This window comes from Heliangelus exortis, chromosome 29 (assembly GCF_036169615.1).
Source record: "Heliangelus exortis chromosome 29, bHelExo1.hap1, whole genome shotgun sequence".
NCBI classification, from domain to species: domain Eukaryota; kingdom Metazoa; phylum Chordata; class Aves; order Apodiformes; family Trochilidae; genus Heliangelus; species Heliangelus exortis.
The window spans coordinates 4704594-4724849 of record NC_092450.1 but is presented as its reverse complement, the minus strand read 5'-3'; the positions used below and the strand labels follow the sequence as shown (position 1 = coordinate 4724849).

At 63.5% G+C, this 20256-nt stretch overlaps 1 protein-coding gene across 4 annotated transcripts in view; it reads left to right on the top strand.

Moving 5' to 3' along the window:
* ARHGAP23 (Rho GTPase activating protein 23) overlaps window positions 1–18718 on the top strand; it is a 32874-nt gene extending 14156 nt beyond the window's left edge. For 2 of the 4 annotated variants that reach the window (XM_071728791.1, XM_071728789.1), the window contains exons 2-24: window positions 2494–2673; window positions 5507–5531; window positions 6262–6354; window positions 6802–6880; window positions 6996–7050; window positions 7551–8916; window positions 9142–9297; window positions 9423–9534; window positions 9612–9669; window positions 9800–9937; window positions 10371–10667; window positions 12250–12311; window positions 12589–12719; window positions 12877–12995; window positions 13079–13234; window positions 13675–13753; window positions 14127–14200; window positions 14313–14402; window positions 14490–14615; window positions 14750–14791; window positions 14912–15005; window positions 16406–16437; window positions 16547–18718. In XM_071728791.1, coding sequence (XP_071584892.1) covers window positions 2494–2673; window positions 5507–5531; window positions 6262–6354; window positions 6802–6880; window positions 6996–7050; window positions 7551–8916; window positions 9142–9297; window positions 9423–9534; window positions 9612–9669; window positions 9800–9937; window positions 10371–10667; window positions 12250–12311; window positions 12589–12719; window positions 12877–12995; window positions 13079–13234; window positions 13675–13753; window positions 14127–14200; window positions 14313–14402; window positions 14490–14615; window positions 14750–14791; window positions 14912–15005; window positions 16406–16437; window positions 16547–17584 — 4602 coding nt within the window. In that variant the 3' untranslated portion in view covers window positions 17585–18718. Of the gene's footprint in view, window positions 1–176; window positions 491–2493; window positions 2674–5506; window positions 5532–6261; window positions 6355–6801; window positions 6881–6995; window positions 7051–7550; window positions 8917–9141; window positions 9298–9422; window positions 9535–9611; window positions 9670–9799; window positions 9938–10370; window positions 10668–12249; window positions 12312–12588; window positions 12720–12876; window positions 12996–13078; window positions 13235–13674; window positions 13754–14126; window positions 14201–14312; window positions 14403–14489; window positions 14616–14749; window positions 14792–14911; window positions 15006–16405; window positions 16438–16546 lie in introns of those variants that run through there. The other 2 variants (XM_071728788.1, XM_071728790.1) reach the window with 2 other exon arrangements.
* Window positions 18719–20256: the final 1538 nt, after the last annotated feature.

The window sequence follows — 20256 nt, the reverse complement described above, 5'->3', positions numbered from 1 at the left end:
CAAACTGAGCGAGCCAGCATCGGCGGGCTGGGAGCCCTGCAGCTCACTCAGCCATGCCAGACAGCTCAGCCCCCCCCCTACAGCCCCCCACAGCCTCCCCCCGACCCCCCGCTGCCCACCTCGGGTGAAGGAGCCCATGGCTCTGCTGGTCACCAGCTGAGACCCCCCCTCCCTCCCCACGCTGCTCGCCGGACCCGGCCTTATGGTGGAGGAGAGTGTGGAAAGAGGGGTGCGGGGGTCCCGGAGGGTGCTGCGGGGTCCCCCTCGACCCTCGGCAGCCCCCCCCCCCGTGGCAGTGGTGAGCAAGGGGCTGTGGAGCGTGGAACGAGCCGGCAAGGGCTGGCGCTTGGAGAGAGCCGTCGGGGTGGATTGCAGCTTGCCCGAACCTCGCTGCATCTGGCTGAGCAGCTTGTACTGCCCGGACCTCCTCTGGCCCCCGGGTCCCCCCCGGCCCGGCCACGCAGCCCCCCGCACCGATAAATGTCACCGGGTGAGAACCGCGTGCGGGAGACCTCGGGTGTCAGGTTTCGTTTGGGGGGTGGAGGTGTTTGCGGGGGATGGGGGGTGTTTTGCAGGGACGGTCTGGGGGTTGTCGCAGCTCTGGGGCACCGTTGTGTCCCCCTTCGTGTTGGAGGAGGAGTTGGGATCGTTTTGTGGGGGACAAATGGCTGAGGTGACAAATGGGGCGTTGGGATGGGAGGGGGGACGGGATGCTCAAGCCCGCAGCTTTACCAAAAAAAACTTCATGCCAGGGGGTGGGTGAAGGGGGAAACTGAGGCACAGGGGGTTGCTCACTGATGGTGCAGTGGGGACAAGACCACTGGGGACGTGTCCCCTGTGTCACGGCCACGCCGGAGCCGTGGCCACGGCTCCGGCGTGGCCGTGACACAGGGGACACGTCCCTGTCCCTGCGGGTCAGTGTCTCCACCGATCCTACCCTTCTCGGAGGCTTGTCTGTGCTGGTTAAAATCAGCAGGACACATTCAGCTGTCAGCTTAAAAATAATCCAGGGAGCCGGCAGCCGACACAATGGAGGGCACAGATGGGGACAGGCACCGTGCCGGGATGCTCGTGGCCCCGGGGGTGAAAGGATTTGGGGGGGGTGTGGGGTGTGGGGTTGCCCCCATGAGAGTGTGGAGCCATCTGGTTTGGTGGCTCGCATGGGAAGTTTTGCCCCGCCACCCATTTGGGGTTAATAATGGGGTTTTTCTGGCTCTTCTCTGCTGGTGCTGTGGGCATCGTGGCTCTCGGGATGGTTTTTGGGGTCTGGGAGCAGCCCAAGAGCTTGTCCACCCCTCAGTTTGGGATGGAGGGGGTCATGTGAGGGGACCCTCCCCACGGGCACCCTGTTGCTGAGGGGATAGGACCCCTATGTGGGACGTGCTGGCACGGGGGGTGCAGCCCCGACCCCCACTGGACCCGCCGTCAGATTGTCCCCACCGGCAGCGAAAAGGGCCCACTCAGCACAGGCGCAGACAAAGGCTTTTTGTGCCTCGTCCCTTTGTGCCTCCCTCTCCCTCCCTGCCCCGCTCCCCAGCCACCGCTTTCAACCCAGACGGCGCCTGAATTTTAACACCCTCGCCCCGGGATGGGACAACTCCGGCAGCCGGAGCCGGCACTGGGGCGGGACCCCGGCAGATCCCCCCCCCTCCCACCCTGCCTGCCCCTACCTCTTCCCAGGGTACCGATTTCTCCGGTTTTAGCAGAGTTTGGGGCTTCCTCCAGCTCCCACCTCGGCAGGGATGGCTCCTGCACAGCCAGATGTGCAGCCAGATGTGCAGCAATGGGGAGCAGTGACCTCCCGGGGCCAAGCTGGGCTTTCTGCCACCACCACATCTATGCTGAGCCCTCCCAAAGCCCAGCAAGGTGGCAGGGCTCCCACTGCCTCTCCAAAGTCCCTCTCTGGGGGTGCTCAGGGGGTTCCCCACGGCTGCTTCGGCTCTGTTGTTCCCCCTCCTGGCATCGGGATGGAGCCGTGTCCCTCTTGGCCCCATCTGCTGCTCCAGGCAGTGTCCCTTGCCAGAGCTGGACACGGTGCCAGGTCCCTGTCCCATCTCGGGAAGCATCACTCATCCAGCCACCTCCCGGGTGGCTCTTTCCAGCTTGCCCAAGGTTATTACCGTGGCGTCATCCAAAAGGGACCTTTTGTCCCCAGCTCCCCCATCTCTCCTCCTCCTGTCTCGCTGGCTCCTGTTTCCCATCCAGACCCCCAGGCACAGCTCATTTCCACCTTTTTTTTTTTTTTCTTTTCTTTTCTTTTTTCTGTTCTTTCTTTAATTTCCTTTCCATTCATCTTCTCCCAAAAAGTCCCATGTGAGCACTCCTGGGGGCTGCTGGTAGGGTGGGGGGGTGTGTGTATGGAATTTCTGCCAGGAGTAGGGAGGGGGTTGTGAGGAGTGGAGCAGCTTTTTGGGCACAGTGGGGGCAGGGGGGCTTTGAGGGCTGACTGCCTGCACCCCTCAGAGGTGACACCTCCCTCCTTGTCCCCTACAGCCAGCACCAGGCCGGAGAGATGAAGCATCCCCCAACGCCAATGCACCCCCGGGGGGGTCCTTCCCCTGGGTGGGTCCAAAGACAGTTCTGCTGCAGAAGAGCTCCCAGGGGGGGTTTGGCTTCACCCTCCGCCACTTCATCGTTTACCCCCCCGAGTCGGCCGTGCACTCCCCTGCCAAGGTGGGGCTGGGACCTGAGGGGGGAGAGGGGGGGGGGTTGGATGTGGGGACCCTCAGGGCTCTGGGGTGCTGTGGTTGGGTGCAGGATGCTCCTGTCCAGGCTGGGGGTGGGACATCTGTCACCTGCCTTGTGTTTGGGGCTGCCCCCACCCATGGGTGGCCCTGGGAGCAGGTCCTGGCCCGGTGAGGGGCACATCCCCAGCCCCACCTCTGCTCCCTGCTCTGTAGCCCAGTGGGGTTTTGGCTCCCAGGGTCCTGGTGGGCAGTGGGAAGGTTCAGGTTGGGATTTTCTGCCCCAAGACCTGGCAGCCACCATAATTTCTTGGCTCAGCTTCAGTCCTCCCCTGGTGCTGCCTTTTGAGGGCACCCAAACTCAAATTTCCCCATTGCCTCCTGCACCCCCTGAGCTGCTGAAAAACCCCAATCCGGGTGGCACCTTTCACCCTCTGACCTTGCAGAACAACCCAGCAGCTTCCAGCTGTGCCCTCTGCACCCAAAGGTGACAAGGGACAAAGCCACCACTCATGCCATGCCACTGCCAACCCCTGGGGTCCCCCCCCCTCTCCCTGTTTGAGGCCACGGTGGCTTCATGGGGGTGCAGGGAGCTGGGTCAGGGAGCTCTGGAGTGGGCAGCGTGGATGTTCCCAGCACTTTGGAGCTTTGGAACCAGGGTGGGAAGTGAGTCAGAGGGTGGGGAGGACTCACTCGCTGGAGTCCCCGCTCGACGTCCTCCGTCACAGAGCTTTTCCCAGGCTCCTGATCCTGCTTTCCCAAATCCTTCCTGCCTGTGCTTTCCTGCCTCCCCCGGGCACACAGACAGTGCCTATGCAAAGGAGCTTTCCTCATGGGGATGGCCCCGAGCTGCTCCATACCCCCCCACCCACTCACTTCCACCTCTGCTCTGTTCCCTGAAGCATCCAAAGCATCTTCCACGATGGGCTGGGTCACCCCCTGAGTGAGGGTGGGGGTTCTACCCCTCTGGGGTAAAGCTGGGTCCAGTTCTGGGGTCCCCATCAGCAGAAGGATACAGAGGTGTTGGAGCCAGTCCAGAGGAGGCCCTGGAGATACTGGGAGGGTCTAGAGCAGCTCTGGAGCCAGGGGGAGAGAGTTGGGGGTGTTCAGCCTGGAGAAGAGAAGGAAAAGGTTCTGGAGAGACCTTAGAGCACCTTCCCGTGCCTGAAGGGGCTCCAGGAAAGCTGGGGAGGGACTTGGGACAAGGGCCTGGAGGGATGGGAGGAGGAGTGATGGCTTTAAATTGAGAGAAAGGAGATTTAGATTGGATAGAAGGAAGAAATTCTTTGGGGTGAGGGTGCTGAGCCCCTGGTTTCCCTGGTTGCCCCCAGAAGCTGTGGCTGCCCCATCCCTGGCGGTGTTGAAGGTTGGATGGGGCTTGGAGCCCCCTGGGCTGGTGGGAGGGGTCCCTGCATGAGCTTTAAGGTCCCTTCCCACTCCCAACTCTTCTCTGAGGCTGTAAGAGCGAGGGACTGATCCTGCCCCGCTGGGCACCGGGGCTGAGCCCCACCAGAGCCGCGTGGGAAGGAAGAGGCTGAGCGCCGGGGGGTTGGGATGCTCTTGGGAAGGGGCTGGGAATAGCTCCCGGCACCCATCGGTACCGGGGCAGGGTGGGGCTGGGCTGGCTCCGCAGCCGCGGGTGCCGGCGGGCAGCCAGGTCCGGGGGCTGAGTTTCGGTGGGGTTGAGTCAGCAGGGAGGGTGCGGGCAGAGCTCCCTTCACCCCCTCCCTGGGCACCGCCGCACCCAGACCCTGCCCCAACGCCCGGAGCGGGGCTGCCCCGGGGGTGCCCCGGGGGCCGGGAAGGGCTCAGGGTGCTGCAGGGAGAGGAGAGGCAAGAGAGGGGTGAGTCCGTGCCCCCAGGGGACCTTGGTGGCCTCGTGTCGCAGCTTTTGCTGTGTCACCACGGGAGCCACCCGGGCAATGGTGCCAGGTATGTGCTGAGGCCATGAGGACAGAGGGAAAAATCCCCTCCCTGCTGCCTGGGGTCCCTCCAGGGTGCAGCGGTCTTGGTGCAATGGGTGTCAGCACCCCGAGCTCTCCCTCAGCTTGAGCACCCCCCGGCCAGGGGGGTCCCCCCAGGAGGATGTGAGGGACAAGGGCAGGAGCCCACGGACACGGTCCCCACCCAAGGGACCCCACCCAAGCCAGCGTGGCTCCCAGGGCTGTCCCTTGCCCATGGAGGGAGGGGGGGACCAGGTCCCCTCTGCTACCTCCCTGCAGCACCCACTGCAGCCTCTCCCATGAAGCTGCAGACGTGTGTGTTCCCCCCCCAATCTGGAATAATTTTAGGGCTAAATATAGCCCTGCTGATGGCCGGGCCCCCTCCGAGGACACTGGCACAAAGCTGTCCCCTTCTCGGGGGTCCCTGTCACCAGGACCCACTGCCTGGGTGCTGTAGTGGCCATGGGTGCCAGCAGGCACCTCCACCCCTCCCCAGGACCCCTCTGGGGGGGCTCAGGATCACCTCAGCCAGGCTTGGTGGCCCAAGAAAAGGGTGAGGTGCCACCACCAGCACTGGGGAGGGGGTGGGAGGTGTCCTTCCCACTCCCCTGCCCCCAAACTGGGGTCTTCCCCGGCAGTGGGTCCGGGGGGACTGTGGGGGGGTCTCGTTGCCTCCCGGGGGCAGGGCTGGATGGGAGGTTGGGCCGGATCCGGTGTCAGGAGGTAACTTGAGCTGGGGATGGCTGAGGGCAGAGGGACACGCTGGTCCTGCGAGGGGCTTTGTGGGACAGACAGCCCCCTGGTCGTGTCCCCCCCCTCCCCAAAGTCCCCACTGCCAGCCCTGGCCACCAAATGAATGTTTTTCTCTTCTTTTGGCAGGAGGAGGAGAATGGGAACCGAGCAGGTGAGCACCAGGGCTGTGGGGACTGTCCCCACCCCGTGGAGGGGGACGTCAGCACCCGGATCGGGGGGCACAGGGGTCCAGGGGTGTGTGGCTGTCCCAGGTCCCAGTGGTGTCCCTTGTCCCCAGTGTCTGGCTTCGCACTGGGTGGCAGCAAAGCGTGGCAGTGCTTGGGTGGCAGTTTGGTGGCACTTGGTGTGTCGGGAGGGCTGGGTGTCCCCAAAGCCCTTGGCAGGGGGGTTGGACCTGGCACCCAAGGGGTGTGTGGCTGTCACCGGTCCCCGCGGCGGGGGGCTGGGCTGAGCACGGGGGTGTTTGGGGACAGGGACAGGGCCCTGCTCTGCCTCAGGCTGAGGGTGACATGAACGAAAGCGAAGGTGTCGGAAGGGATCTGCGTGCTGGCGGGGTGACGAGGAGCTGGGGTGGGCAGAGCTGCCCAGAGCTGGCACCCAGTGCCACCAGGGCTGGGGGGACACCAGCCTCGTTCCAGGTGGTCCCAGGGGGGGGTTCAGCATCCCCATCCCTCTGCCGTCCCCCCCACCCACTGATTCCTTGCAGCACTCGATGGCTTTTGCTCTTTCAAAGCCCCAGTGGGAGGAGATGGGTGCTGGGGGGCTTTACCTGTGCCCCCTGGGTCCTGGGTGGGCTTGGGGTGGTGAAGAGGGCACTGCCAGGGGCCAAGCGTGCTGCTGCCGTGCCACTGGGGCCCTGACACTCTGTCCCCTGGGTGCAGGTCCCCCCCGGAGCCGCCTGGAGCCCATGGACACCATCTTTGTGAAGAACGTGAGGGAAGATGGGCCAGCACACCAGGCTGGGCTGAGAACTGGTGAGTGGGGGACACACGGGGTGGCAGGGGACACTGGGGACATGGGGGGTGGTCGGGTCCCAGTGCTAGAGATGGCTCCAGGCTGCCTGTGGGATTTGTCCAGTGCTCTCCCTCCTCTGCTGGGGACTCTCTTGCTTCTTTTGTTCTTTTTCTTGCTTATTTTGTTCTTTTCCTCGCTTCTTTTGTTCTTTTTCTTGCTTATTTTGTTCTTTTTCTTGCTCTCCTTCTCCCCCCTTCCCTCTGCTCTCTGGTGCCAGGGGGGTGCTTGGAGCAGCACTGGGGTCCCCGTGGCTGTCTCTGGGGTTGCCTCAGCTCTGCCCTTGCCAAAAGCCCTGGCTCTGTTCAAACCCTGCTGTGAGTGGCCGTGGGTTGCCAGTGCCACCACCAAGGGCCCCCAGATCTTGTCTGACTTGGGGTGACACCATCTTCCCCCCCCTGGCTCTGCAGGGGACCGTCTGGTCAAGGTGAACGGGGAGAGCATCATCGGGAAAACCTACTCACAGGTCATTGCACTGATCCAGAACAGGTGAGTCCCTGGTGTGCTGTGACCACCCTGTGGGTACAGGGACATCAGTCCTTACGTGGGGACAGCATGAGATTGATTTCACCCACCCTGACCCCTCTGTCCCCTCTCCCTGCAGTGACGATGTGCTGGAGCTCTCCATCATGCCCAAGGACGAAGACATCCTCCAGCTGGTGAGTTTTTTTGGGGTGACATCTTCAGGAAGAGCTGGAGGGCGAGTTCCTCTGGTTCTTGGGGTCTGGGTCGTCCTCGGAACACCCCAAGCAGCTCTGCTAGGGGTGAGCTGGTGACAACGGTGGCCCTGGCAAGGGTGGCCCAAGCCAAGGGGTGTGCAGGGGGCTTTGCCTGGTGCCCATCCAGTCCCTGCTGCCACCAAAGCTGCCACCTCCCACCCCAGCTCCCACTGGGCTATCCGGTGGCACCACTGCTTGTCCCCAGCCTGGGGGACATGGTAGTATTGGGCTGGGATGGCCCTGGATGGGTGGGAGGGGTCTCCTGTCTGTGCCTGTCCCAAGGTCTCCAGAGCTGGAAGTGAAAAGAGAGAAGGGAGAGCGGGCCTTCCAGCTGGGATGGGGTATTTTGGGAAGGAGGGGGCAGCTGGGGAAACAGAGGGGCTGGGGTTGCCATGGGGGGATGCCCCAGCCCCCCCCTGACTCCCCTCATCCTTCCTTAGGCCTATTCCCAGGATGCCTACCTGAAGGGCAACGAGCCGTACTCGGGGGGGGCACAGAGCATCCCCGAGCCCCCTCCCCTCTGCTACCCACGGAAGACGTACCCCTTCCAGGCACGGGGTGCCGAGCCCCCCCCGGGACAACCTCCGGACCCCCGCGCCCACCGCCCCTCGTCCCCCCTCGCCCCCCGCAGCGAGATGGGGGGCAGCCCCGCGCACCGCCCCGACGAGCCACAGCCCGGGGGTCCCCCCCCGCGCCCCTCCGTGCCCCACGGGACCCCCAGCACCTTCTCCCGCCCCGGCACCGTCTCCTCGGACCGCTACGGGGTCCCACCCGCCGCCCCCTCCTCCTACCCCAAGCACCTCCCGGAGCACCGGACTCACTGCGGCTTTAAGGAGGGGGGCGGAGGTCTGTCGGGCCGGCCCCCCCGGGAAGCAGCGGGCAGCCCCCGGGTCCCGAGCCGCCAGGAGTGCCAACGGGCCCTGACCCGCTGGTTCCGGAGCCAGGAGCCTCGGCGCAGCGTTTCGGAGGAGCGCCGGCACGCCATGCCCCCCCGGTACCGCAGCGTCTCCCAGGACCGGCTCGGCGGCTCGAACGTGGCGGCGGCTCAGCGGGGGTGGCCCCACAGCGTCTCGCATGACACTTTGCTGCAAACCCCACGGGAGGGCTGGGCCCCCCGCGCCCGCTCCGACCACTTCCTGGGCCGGTACGGCCGCTCCATGGAGGCGCTGGAGCCCGGAGCAATTCTCGGCCCTCGCCTCGAAGACTCTCCGTGGACACCCGAGAGGCTCTGCCGGGCCGCCACCGTCCCCCAGCCCGTCCCCCAGGGATCCTTCACGCCTTCCTCCTCCTCCTCCTCATCGCGGGAGCCGGTGCAGAAGCACCCGTCGCAGCCCAACCTGCAGAGCGTGGACGACTCGGGTTACATCGGGTACCGGAGTTACAGCCCCTCCTTCCAGCGCCGCACCGGGCTGCTGCACGCCCTCTCCTTCCGTGACCCGGCTTTTGGGGGCTTGCCCACCTTCACCATCCCGCAGCGGGCGGACAGGGTGGTCCCCGCCGTCCTGCCACCCACTGGGCCCCCCCCAGTCCCCAAGGAGCAGCGGCCAGAGAGCAGCCGGGTGCCGGAGCAGGCGGAGGAGCGGAGGGAAGAGGTGGTGCTGAGGCAGAAACCACCCACGGGCCGCAAGGTGCCCGTCCCCCTGAGGCAGATGAACTTTGTCTTCCCCGAGGGGGTGAAGGAAAGGGACATTTGTGACCCCCCGACGGCTACTGGCAAAGGGGAGAGGCCGGTGGGCGAGCGGCAGGGCCGGCACGTGGCCCCCTTGGCAGCCCCCGAGGACTCTCTGGCCTCCATCCCCTTCATTGGTGAGTTAGGGTGAGTGGGAGGGGGTTTAGCAGGTCCCGTGCTGGCAAGGATGTATTTTGGGGGGCTGGGGCACGTGGGGGGGTTCAGAGCATCCATCCGTGGCTGGGGTGGGGAGGGGCTCCCGGGCACCTGCAAACCCAGAAGCTCTGGGGGGTCCCAGCATGGATTTCCCACCCCCTTGTCCTGCCTGACCCCTCCTGCAACTCTACTCACCCCTCTCCCAGACGAACCCACCAGCCCCAGCATTGACCTGAAGGCCAAGCACGTCCCTGCCTCCTCGGTGGTCTCCAGTGCCATGAACTCAGCGCCCGCCGTGGCCACCAGCCCCTCCTCGCCCACCTTCGCCTTTGCCCTGAGCCGACACTACTCCCAAGACTGCAGTAAGTGCTGCTGGGGCTCCGAGTGGGGTCTGAGGTGGAGTCAGGGAGCATTCCCAGCCCCTGGAACTCTTTCCCCATGTCTGCTGGGCTGAGCTTCCCGTGCTTTGCCCTTCTCCCCCTGGCAGGCAGCATCAAGGCCGGCCGCCGCTCCTCCTACCTCCTGGCCATCACCACCGAGCGCTCCAAGTCCTGTGACGATGGTTTGAACACATTTCGGGACGAGGGGAAGATCCTAAGGTAAGGAAGATCCCAGCACTGCGTGGCTCCTGTCCCCTCCCTGCCACCCCGCTCACGGGGGCTGCTCTCCCCCCCAGGAGGATGCCCAGCCGGGTCCCCAGCCTCCGCATGCTGAGGAGCTTCTTCACCGATGGGGTGAGTGTTGGGTGACACTGGAGGTGCCCCCTGCCTGGGTTCCTCTGTGGGATGGTTGCCTGGGGTTGCTCTGCTCAGCTGGGGCACTGATGAGGTTGTCCCAACGGTGCCCTCTGGTCGTCCCCCCCAGTCCCTGGACAGTCTTGGCACGTCGGAAGACGCCCGCTCCAAAAGACACTCAACCTCCGACCTCTCGGACGTCCCGTTCAGCGCCGTGAGGAAGGAGGGCTGGCTCCACTGCAAGCAGATCCTCACCAAAAAGGGGAAGGTAGGTGGGTGCCACCACCCTACCAGGCCTGGCCAGCAATGCTGAGGGTGGGGAACGCTTCCCACTGTGAGCAGAAGGTTCTGAGGAGACCTTAGAGCACCTTCCAGTCCCTGAAGGGCTTCCAGGAAAGCTGAGGAGGGACTTTTGACAAGTGCTAGGGTGATGGGACAAGGGGGAATGGGTTTCAGCTGGAAGAGAGGAGATTTAGGTTAGACTTTAGGCAGAAACTTTAGTGTGAAGGTGGTGAGCCCCTGGCCCAGGTTGTCCAGAGAAGCTTTGGCTGCTTGGATGGGTTGGATGGGGGCTTGGAGCAACCCGGTTCGGTGGGATTCATCCCTGCCCGTGTCGGGGGTGGCACGAGGTGATCTTTAAGGTCCGTTTCCAAGCCCAGCTGTCCGGGGATTGCCTGCTGAGCCAGCCCTTCTCCCCGCAGAAGGTCGGTGGAGGCATCCGGCAGTGGAAGCGCATCTTCGCCGTGCTGCGCACCCACTCGCTCTACCTGGGCAAGGACCGGCGGGAGGCGGTGACCTGCGCGCCGGCCCCAGGTGAGGAGGAGCCGATCAGCATCCGAGCGTGCCTGGTGGACATCTCCTACAGCGACACCAAGAGGAAGCACGTCTTCCGCCTGACGACCGCTGACTTCTGTGAATATCTCTTTCAGGCAGAGGATCGGGAAGACATGCTGGCCTGGATCAAAGTCATCAGGGAGAACAGCAAGGCCGAGGGCGAGGTGAGAGCCACACGGGGCTCCCGGCTGCCTCTGGCTCTCCCGGCACTAAAACCGCCTCGGCTCTCTCCGGCTCTTTGCCTTGTGCTGCTTCCCCAGGCCAGTTTGGGGCTCCCTGGTCCCATGATGGGCTCTGTGGCCAGTGTGGGGCTCGCTGGTCCCGTGCCATGCTCTGTGGCTGGTTGTTCTGGTGCTCACTGGTCCTGTGCCACAATCTGTGGCCAGTCTAGGGCTCACTGGTCTCATGCCATACTCCATGGCTGGTTGTTTTGGTGTTCACTGGTCCCATGGTGTGTTTCCTGGACAGTTTGGTGCTCACTGGTCCCATGACGAGCTCCATGGCCAGTGTGGGGCTCGCTGGTCCCGTGCCATGCTCCATGGCTGGTTGTTTTGGTGTTCACTGGTCCCATGCTGTGTTCCCTGGCCAGTTTGGGGCTCACTGGTACCATGAAGGGCTCTGTGGCCAGTTTAGGGCTCACTGGTCCCATGCCATGCTCCGTGGCTGCTTGTTTTGGTGCTCACTGGTCCTGTGCCATGCTCTGTGGCCAGTTTGGGGCTCACTGGTCCTGTGCCGTGCTCCATGGTTGGTTGTTTTGGTGCTCACTGGTCCTGTGCTGTGTTCTGTGGTCACTTTGGGGCTCACTGGTCCCACGCTGTGTTCTGTGGTGTGTTTGGGGCTCACCAGTCCCATGCTGTGCTCCCAGGGGTGCACGGGGGCTGATGGTGTCCAAGGAGAGGTGGCTCCACTGGTTTTGGCTGGGCAGGGTGCAGGAGGATGCTCTTGGAAGTGCTGTGGCTCTGTGGGTGCCAGGGCCGTGCTTCAGGCAGGGCTGGTGTTGGCTCCACCGGTGCTTTTGGGTCGTGTTGTGGGAGAGGAGCACGCGTGGCTCCGCCGTGGAGCTGTTGGTGGTGAGAGGTTTGGCCAGGAGGTCCCTGCCCACGTTGGGCTCGGTGTTGGTGCCAGCTGAGCCCTCGCCGTGGGGTGTGTGATGAGTTGCTCAGGTCTGAGCTAAGGAGAGCAGCTCCCTGAGGCCGTGGGCTCCAGTGGAGGGGATGTGGAGGCTCTGGGCTGGCAGCCCCGTGGTGCTGGGGTGGCCTCGGTCGGTGTCAGTGGTGGTACCGGGGCACGGCAGGCTCTGACCCTGCGGGGTGCATTGAGCGTGGAGTGGTCTCTGGTTCTGTGTGGCCCAGCCCCTCTCCAGAGGGTGCAGGGGGCCTGGTGGGTCCAGCAGCACCAGACTGGGGTGCGTGGAGCAGTCTGGGTGCCCGGCAGTGCCGTGGGGCTGCCGGGCAGGGCTGGGTGCGTGTCCGTGGGTGCTGCGCGGTGCGGACGGTGCTGGCAGATGGAGGCGTGCGTGGTGCTGAGGGACGTGCTCGTCCCCAGTGACCCGATGGGACCCGCTGTGTCACCCAGGACACCAGGTGCCACCCTGCGCCGTGGCAGGGAGCCCCGGAGGAGGTGGCAGCGATGGGTTCGGGGCAGAGGGGACCCAAGTCCTGCCCTTGCCTGGTGCCCGGCAGAGCGTGGCCTTGCCCTGGGTGCCCTGCTCAAGCTCTCCCTTCCCCTCTTCTCTCTGCCCCCCAGGACCCCGGTTTTGCCAGCCAAGCACTTATCAACAAGAAGTTAAATGACTACAGGAAAGTGAGGTACGGACCTGGGGGCGGTGGGCGCCGAGCCCCCCCGGTGCTTTATGCACCTCGAGTTTAAAGTCACGGAGCAAAGGCAGTGCCTGGGGGGCCCGGGGGGCTCCGGTTCAGCCAAACAATCACCCAGCAAAGGGTCCGAGCAGCACCGGGGTCCCCGTGACCCGGCGTGGGGTGCGGCCCCGTGGGCAGGGGGAGGATCCGGTGTTTGCCGGGAGGTTTTGTGCCGGGCCGGTGCCCCCCGGCACTGCCCCCCCTGAGCCCCCCGCTCTCCCCACAGCCCCGTGGGTGCCAAACCCGACTCCTCATCACCCAAGGGCTCTCGTGGGCTGGGGATCCGAGCCGAGTTCCTGAAGCAGACGGGAACCAGCACGCCCCGGTCCCCCAGGCAGGACGCAGCTGTCACCAAAGGTGGGTCCCCTCCCTCTGGCTCTCCGGGGGGTCTTGGCAATGAGGAGGGGGCTCACCCCGAGGTTGCCATCGTGCTCATCCCCATAAGGCAGCAGGGGTGCTCTTCCCATCTGTCCTGCCTCGTTAGCAAATGATCCTGAGGGTTTTTTCTCCCCAGATGAGAGCAGCTCCCAAAAAGCCCCCTGGGGCATCAACATCATGAAGAAGAACAAGAAATCTGTCCCGAGGGCCTTCGGTGTGAGGCTGGAGGACTGCCAGCCTGCCCCAGACAACAAGGTACGGCCCTGCTGGTGATGCCAGCCCTCGGGGGGACCTGCAGAGCCCTCGGCACCTCCGTCACCCCCTCCCTGTCCCCACAGAATGTCCCCCTGATCGTCGAAGCTTGCTGCAGGGTGGTGGAGGACCGGGGCTTGGAGTACATGGGCATCTACCGGGTGCCCGGGAACAACGCTGTGGTGTCCAGCCTGCAGGAGCAGCTCAACAAGGGAGCCACGGAGATCAACCTGCAGGATGAGGTGAGGACAGGGTGGGCTACGTGTCCCTGTCCCCCATCCTTGTCCCCATCCCTGTCCCCGTGCCCCTGGGATGCGCTTGGGGCTCTTGTCCTGATCCACGGCTCTGTCACCATCTCTGTATCCATCATCATCATCCCCATCTCCATCATCATCATCATCATCATCTCTATCATCATCCCCATCATCATCCCCATCATTGTCACCTTCCCTGAGGTGGCAGGGCCGCCTAGTGGCTGCAGTGTAGGTGGCATCTTGGGGACTCCTTTGTCCCCTGCCGTGGCACAGGGTGTTCTTTACCAGATGCAAGCCCCCCGTGCCATCCTCACTGCGACAGCTGATGTCTCCCTCGGTTTTGGTGGCCTGGCTTGGGGACTTTCTCCCATGGGTGCCTGGGGTATCCCAGGGTGGTCCTTCTGAGCAGCCCCCTCCTCTCCCCACAGCGGTGGCAGGACCTGAATGTCATTAGCAGCCTCTTGAAATCCTTCTTCCGAAAGCTGCCCGAGCCCCTCTTCACCGATGGTGAGTCCCTGCACCCCAACCCTGTGCTTGATGGGTCCCCAGAGTGGCCACAGGTGGCCCTGTGCTGGTGGCCACATGTTGATGGCTGAGACCGACAGCCCCTGAGCCCTTGTGTTGGGGACAAATCCCCAAGTCCTGTGACAGAATGAGCCAGCACTCACCCGAGGTGGGGGGCTCTGTAGACCCCCTCCTCACCGACTCCCCTGGGACAGCCCTTGGTCTCTCCATGTCCTTTTGTGATCTCAGTGGGACCCCAGCAGCTCCCAGCCCCTCCCCAGCATCTCAGGCTGGTACATCTGGGGGTCTCTGTCCCCCAGGGGGTATCCCCTCCCCTCTGCCCCCCTCTGACACCCTCTCCCTGTCCCACTTCCAGATAAGTACAACGACTTCATCGAGGCCAACCGGATAGAGGATGCCAGCGAGAGGATGAGGACACTTCGGAAGCTGGTAGGGAGATGGGGCGGGGGGACACAGACCCGAAGCCCCCACCTCGGGGCCTGGGATGGGTGGGAAAGGCAGAAGGGGATGAGCAGAGAGGTGACCCCATCCCTCCCTGCAGATCCGGGACCTGCCGGGTCACTACTACGAGACCCTCAAGTTCCTGGTGGGTCACCTGAAGACCATCGCTGACCACTCGGAGAAGAACAAGGTACCCCCAGACCCCTGCGCCACCCGGAGACCCCCACAGGGGGCTGGGGGGGAAGGGAGACAGTGGCTGATGGAGCTCTGGTTGCAGATGGAGCCCCGAAACCTGGCGCTGGTGTTCGGCCCCACGCTGGTGCGCACGTCCGAGGACAACATGACTGACATGGTGACACACATGCCCGACCGCTACAAAATCGTGGAGACCCTCATCCAGCACGTAAGTGACACCCAGGGGCAGGTGGGCACGGGGGTGGCTGGAGGAGGGGGCTCTGCCAGCACCCCCGGGGGGGATGCTGCTCCCCACCTCCATTCCCTGCCGGTCCCTGACCCCTCTCCCGTCTCCCCCCGCAGTCAGACTGGTTCTTCAGTGACAAGGAGGACAAGGGTGAGAAGGTGAGGCCCGTCCCCTGCCTAAGGGGGTCTTAATGTGTGGGGGGGTGGGGGGCAGAGCCCCACTTGGGGGCTGAGGTGCCCTCAGCAGCCCCCTGACCGCTGTGTCCCCTCCCCTGGCAGACCCCTGTGGATGAGAAGGAAGCTCAGGCTGTGCCCAACATCGAGTACCTGCTCCCCAACATCGGCAGGACCACAGCACCCGGTGATGCTGCAGGTGAGGGGCAGTGCCCACAGCACCCACCCCCCAGGCCTGACACCCAGGGACCGTGGGGGGCACCTCTCCAGCATCTCCATCCCCCCACGCTCCCACCTCCAGCCCCGCTCTCCGTAGCAAACCCCGGTGTGCCAGACTGGGATGTTCTGGCATCCTCCACACCAGAAAGTGGGGACATCCCCCCCGGGGGTGCTGGCAGAGCCCCCTCCCTACCCTCTCCTGTCACCCTTCCCTCCTCCGGTGGCTCTTGTCCCTCTGCAAATGGCCCCCTGGCAGCTTGTGGGACCCCCCCCCCGCTGCCAACCTGGGAGACTTTGGGTGTTGGACTGATTTCTTACCTTCTTTCCTTGAACTTCTCTGGGCTGTCCTCTTCCTCCTCCTCCTCCTCCTCTTCCTCCTCCAGCGGAGCTTCTCGAGAGCTAGAGCGGGTACAGTGTTCTCCTGGGTGCATTGCTCACACACTAACACCCCCGGGTGACCACGAGAGAGTGGGAGCAGTGGGGGGGGGGTTAGTGGGAGGGGAGGGGACCCTGTCCTGCCAAGCCACTGTCCCTGGGGTCCCCAGGGTCATGAGGAGCAGCCGAGCCCCTGGGGGGCCCCAAGTCCTTTTGTTCTCCCACATCGTTGTCCAGAGCTCCCTGGGATGGATCCCCTGGCAGGATGGGTGCTGGGGGTCCTGACACCCAAACATTGGGGTGGGGAGGGGTCAGCACCCCCTTTCTGCCTCCCTCTCTCTCGTTGTCAGCTGCTAACCCCATCCCGGGGTGTGGGGGGTGGGAGGGGGTGTCTCTCATCTTGTCCTTCACACCGTGGTGGTGCTGCCAGCACTGCCTGTCACCCCCTTGTCCCCACCTGTCCCCTAACACCCTGGGGAGCCAGGGCAGCCCTGTGTCCTGTTCAGCCCCCTCTGACACAGCCCATCCCAGGCCCTGCTCTGAGGTTGGATGTGGCATCCACCCAGCTCCCCAGGTCCCCTCTTGGGGTCACAGTGGTGGCAGTGCCATGCCCAGCACCCGTCCTGTCTGTGCCCCGTGGCTGTGGGAGGGTTGGGGTCTTGCTGCTGGGGTCCTGGCCGTGTTTCCCCGATGTGTGTGCCTGCCTGTCCTCCCCCTTTGTCCCCACTCCTCACCTTGGGGTGAGCAATGCTGGGGAGCAGCCTCAGAGCCCCCCCAGCCTCCCAGCATCTCCTGAACCCCCCCTCCTCATTTCCCTCCCCCAGCACGGGTGTCCCTGCCAGGGGACAGCCACTCTGATGACCCTGGCATGTCCCCATCACACTTTGGGGGGGATGGAGCAGCATCCCCCAGCTCTACCCACCAACCCCCCTCCCCGGGATGTGTCCCCACCCCTGGGGGCCTTGGCTGACCCCCCCCCCCCCCCCTTTCTGCTCTGCTTTACAGGCTCCACCCGCAGCGGCTCCGCCAAACCCAAGGTAAGAGGGTCCCGGGCCGGGGGCTGGCGGGGAGGGGACACGGTGACAGGGGCACGGAGCCCTCACCCCATCACGGCCACCCCTCACCCCGGTGTCCCGGTTTTCCCAGGGCACGTGGCCGTCGCGGAAGGCCCCCCCGCACCGGGAGCTCCTCCCCATCCCCTTCGTCTCGGCCGCGGCTCGCAAGAGGAAGAAGAAGAGAGAGGCCGAAGGCGTCGGGAGCAGCACCGACGATGACACGGAGCGCAGGGACAGCCCGGGCCGGGAGCAGGAGGACGAGGGCACCGCGGCCACCCCGCCGGCACCCGGCAAAGCCCCCGGAGGCACCGCAGCCTCCAGCCCGGCCGGGACGGAGCAGGAGAGCTCCGCGGAGCCCAAAGGTGCCGGGTCCGATCCGGCGCCCGACGCCCGCTCCATCGTCTCGGGTTACTCCACCTTGTCCACCATGGATCGCAGCCTCTGCTCCGAGGTGCCGTCCGTGGCCGGGAGCCGGGGGGAGGAGGCGGATGACGAGCGCAGCGAGCTCAGCCACATGGAGACAGACACCGAGAGCAGGGAGGGCACCCGAACCCGGCTGGGGCAGGCGGACGGGGGGGCGGGGGACAAGGGACCCCCCGGTCGCCCTTCCTTCAACTCCCACCACCTGATCCAGTGCGACACCTTGGCCCGAAGGAAGCTGGGGAGACCCCGGCCGGGCAGCGAGACCCCCGGGGATGCCCAGGGCTGGGTCCCCCCCGGGCGCCCGTCCTTACGGGAGCAGCTCCGGCAACGCCTCCGAACCTCCACCGACGACCTGGGCGTCCGCCTGCGCCGAGCCCACTCCCCCGAGACCCGGCGGAAGAAAAGCAGCTGGAGGAGACACACCGTGGTGGTGCCGGGTGGCCTCAAGGACCTCAACTTCAACGAGTGGAAGGAACCGCGGGGGCTGGAGGTGCCCCCGGGACCCTGCCGGGACAAGGACTCGGGGCTCAGCAGCTTGGAGTCAACCAAAGCCCGACCCCCCCCCCTCTCCCGCGGCACAGCCCGGCACTGCCAGCCAGGGGACAGCCACCAAGAGCCCCCCCGGCAGCCCCCCGGCCCCCCTGCGCTTCCCTCAGTGTCTCTGACCCCCCTCCTTCCGTCTCCCCCTCCCCAAACCCGTGGTTAATTTAAGGACTCATTTTCCCTTCTTCTATTTAATTGTGCTCTGGACAAGCTGCTGTTATTTAACGAGTCTCCGTGGGTGGGACAAAGCCACTTCTTTTGGGGGACCCCCCCGAGCAGTGCCCGGAGAGTTGTGGGGTGCTCGTGGGGACTGTCCCCATGGCAGGCAGTGGTGGCAGTGGTGGCCCTGCTGTCCCCAGCCGTGGCCGTGGTGAAGTGCGGGCGCTTCCCTGGGTGCTGCGGTTGCCTTCAACCTATGAACTTCCCCACACCAGGGACCTTGGGGACCTTTGGGGTCCTGGGGGACCTTTGGGGACCTTGGGGACCTCAGTGCTGTCACGCTGTGCCCCGTGCTGGCTGAGCTGGGGTGTCCCTGGGGTGAAGGACAGGGGGTTCACAGGGGCTGGGTGGTTTTGGGGGGAGAGGGTGTGACAAGGGGCTGGCACCCAAGGGAACTTCGTGTGTGTGTATGGGGGGGGACACTGCTGTCCCCTGCCCCCCAACAAGCCACAGCCACGCTCCAGCACTGGCTTGGGACCCTGCACCCTTCCCACCCCCCAATGCCAGAAGCACTTTAGGCCGGGGGTGTGGTGCTGGGGAGGGGGGGACAAGGCTGGGGGAGGGCACAGGGACCCCCGGGCTTCACTGGGACCCCCAGGGACCCCCATGTCACGGGTCAGGTGGCCACTGCCCGGGGGTGGGGGGTGTCAGGTCATGCAGCTGTTTCTCTGTGTTGTTCTCCCATGTTATGCAACTATTTGCTGTAAAGTTGTTTGTTTGGTATTTTCTTTTTTTTTTTTTTCCTTCCCCTTTGTTAATTTGTTTAATATTTCTTTTTTGTTTGTTCTTGTAAATATTGTCTCTGACCGTGTAACATACAACAAAGGATTTATAAGGATTTTTTTAAGAAGTTTTGCTCAGCTGAGAGGCCAGCCCTGGCCAGGGGATGTGCTGGACCAGTGTTGACTTTTTAAACCCTCCTGCATGTGCCCCCCCCGTGCCCCCCGGCGTGTTGTACGAGTCGGCCACAGCGCCGGTATATGCAAAACTGCAAAAAAATCCCCCAAACAACCCCCCCTTGCTTCGGACACCCCCCAGTCCTGGTCTATATATTGGAAATAAACTGATTATTTGAGGAGGTGGGGTCTGCAGTTATTGCTTCTCCTGCTGGGGGGGTCGGTGTGTAGACACCCCCCTCCTTTTTTCCTTTTCTGCAGGTCCTGGAGTATCCAGGGATGATTTATCCTGGGGGGGTTGGGGGTAGGAAGGAGATGGGAGAGAGATGGGAGACCCCCCCTGTTCCCATCCTCAATGTGGGACCAGGGTGGTCTTGGAGCTGGGGATGTCCCACCCCCCATCCCTGTGACACCCAACCTGGGACAGGGGGGGTGGGTGGATGGGTGGGGGAAATGAAACTGCCATAGAGAAAAAAAACCCAAAATCAATTTTATTAAAGCCAGACACTCTGATAGAAAAGAAAAGTAATAAAGGGGGGGCGGGAGGGGGGGGAAAAAATAAAATCCAAAGCAACCCTTTGTCATCGGAAGTTACAATGGTCACGCACAGAACTACCCATGGCACCCACAGCGACACAGGGACAGCGAGGGGCACAGGGTGGGGGCGGTGGGGAGGGGGGCCAGCCCCCCCCCCAGCCCCCCGCCTCCACCCTCTGCAAGGCCTTTTGTTTTGTTTCATTTACTAAGTCCTTTTTTTTTTTTTTTTTTTCCTTTTTTTTTTTTTGTCTTACTTCTCTTTTAAAACAGTTCACGAGAAAATTCATGCTGAAGAGACACACGACGTCGTAGAAACCCCAGAACAGCCTCTAAAGAGTATTAGGAATTATTATTAATAATTTTTTTTTTTTTTTTTTTGTCCTTTTAAAAGCCTTTTTTAAACAACATCCAGACGAGTAAAGCGGGGTGCGCATGCAGCGGGCGCCTCCGACACATGCACGATGCAGGCAGCGCTTTGTTTTTGGTTTTTTTTTTAATAATTTTCCTTTTTTTTTTTTTTTTTTTTTTAAATTTATATATATATATATATATTTCTCTGGTTTACACCAGAACCCAGTCTTTATACGTTTTTTTTGTGTGTGTTTTGTTTGCTTTTTCACAGACAGTTCGCGTGATGCCATGAAGGGACGGACGCAGACGCACGGGGGGGGGGGGGGGGGGGGCTGGGGGGGCACAAAACAAGGGGAGGAGGGGGGAAAAAAAAAAAAAATGGGTGCAAACCAGCACCGTGCACCCCAGCACCCAGTGCAACCCTCCTGGTCTGGAGGTGGGGGGGTCCCTGGACAAAACCAGGGGGTGGTGAAGGGAATGGGACCCTCCCCTCTCCTTCCTCCCAGTGGTGCCCCAGCACACCCATGGGTGCTACTGGGATGAGGGTGCAGCCCCCTTGATCCTTTTGCACCCCCTTCTCTGTGTCCCTGGGGGGGGGCTGGTGGCACTTGTCACCCTCACACCCTCCCCCCCCCCAAAAAATGGCACCAGGGTGCGTGGGACACCTGCAGGTCCCCTCCATGAGTGCTGGATAGGGGGGTGCATATCCAGCCCCACAGGAGCACTGGGATGGGGGTGGGTCAGGGTGGGGGGGTCTGGAGGAGAGGGGAAAACCCCCCTAACCCCCATCCCGGCCCTAAAAAGCTGTGGCTTTGCTACAGTGCTTCACTTT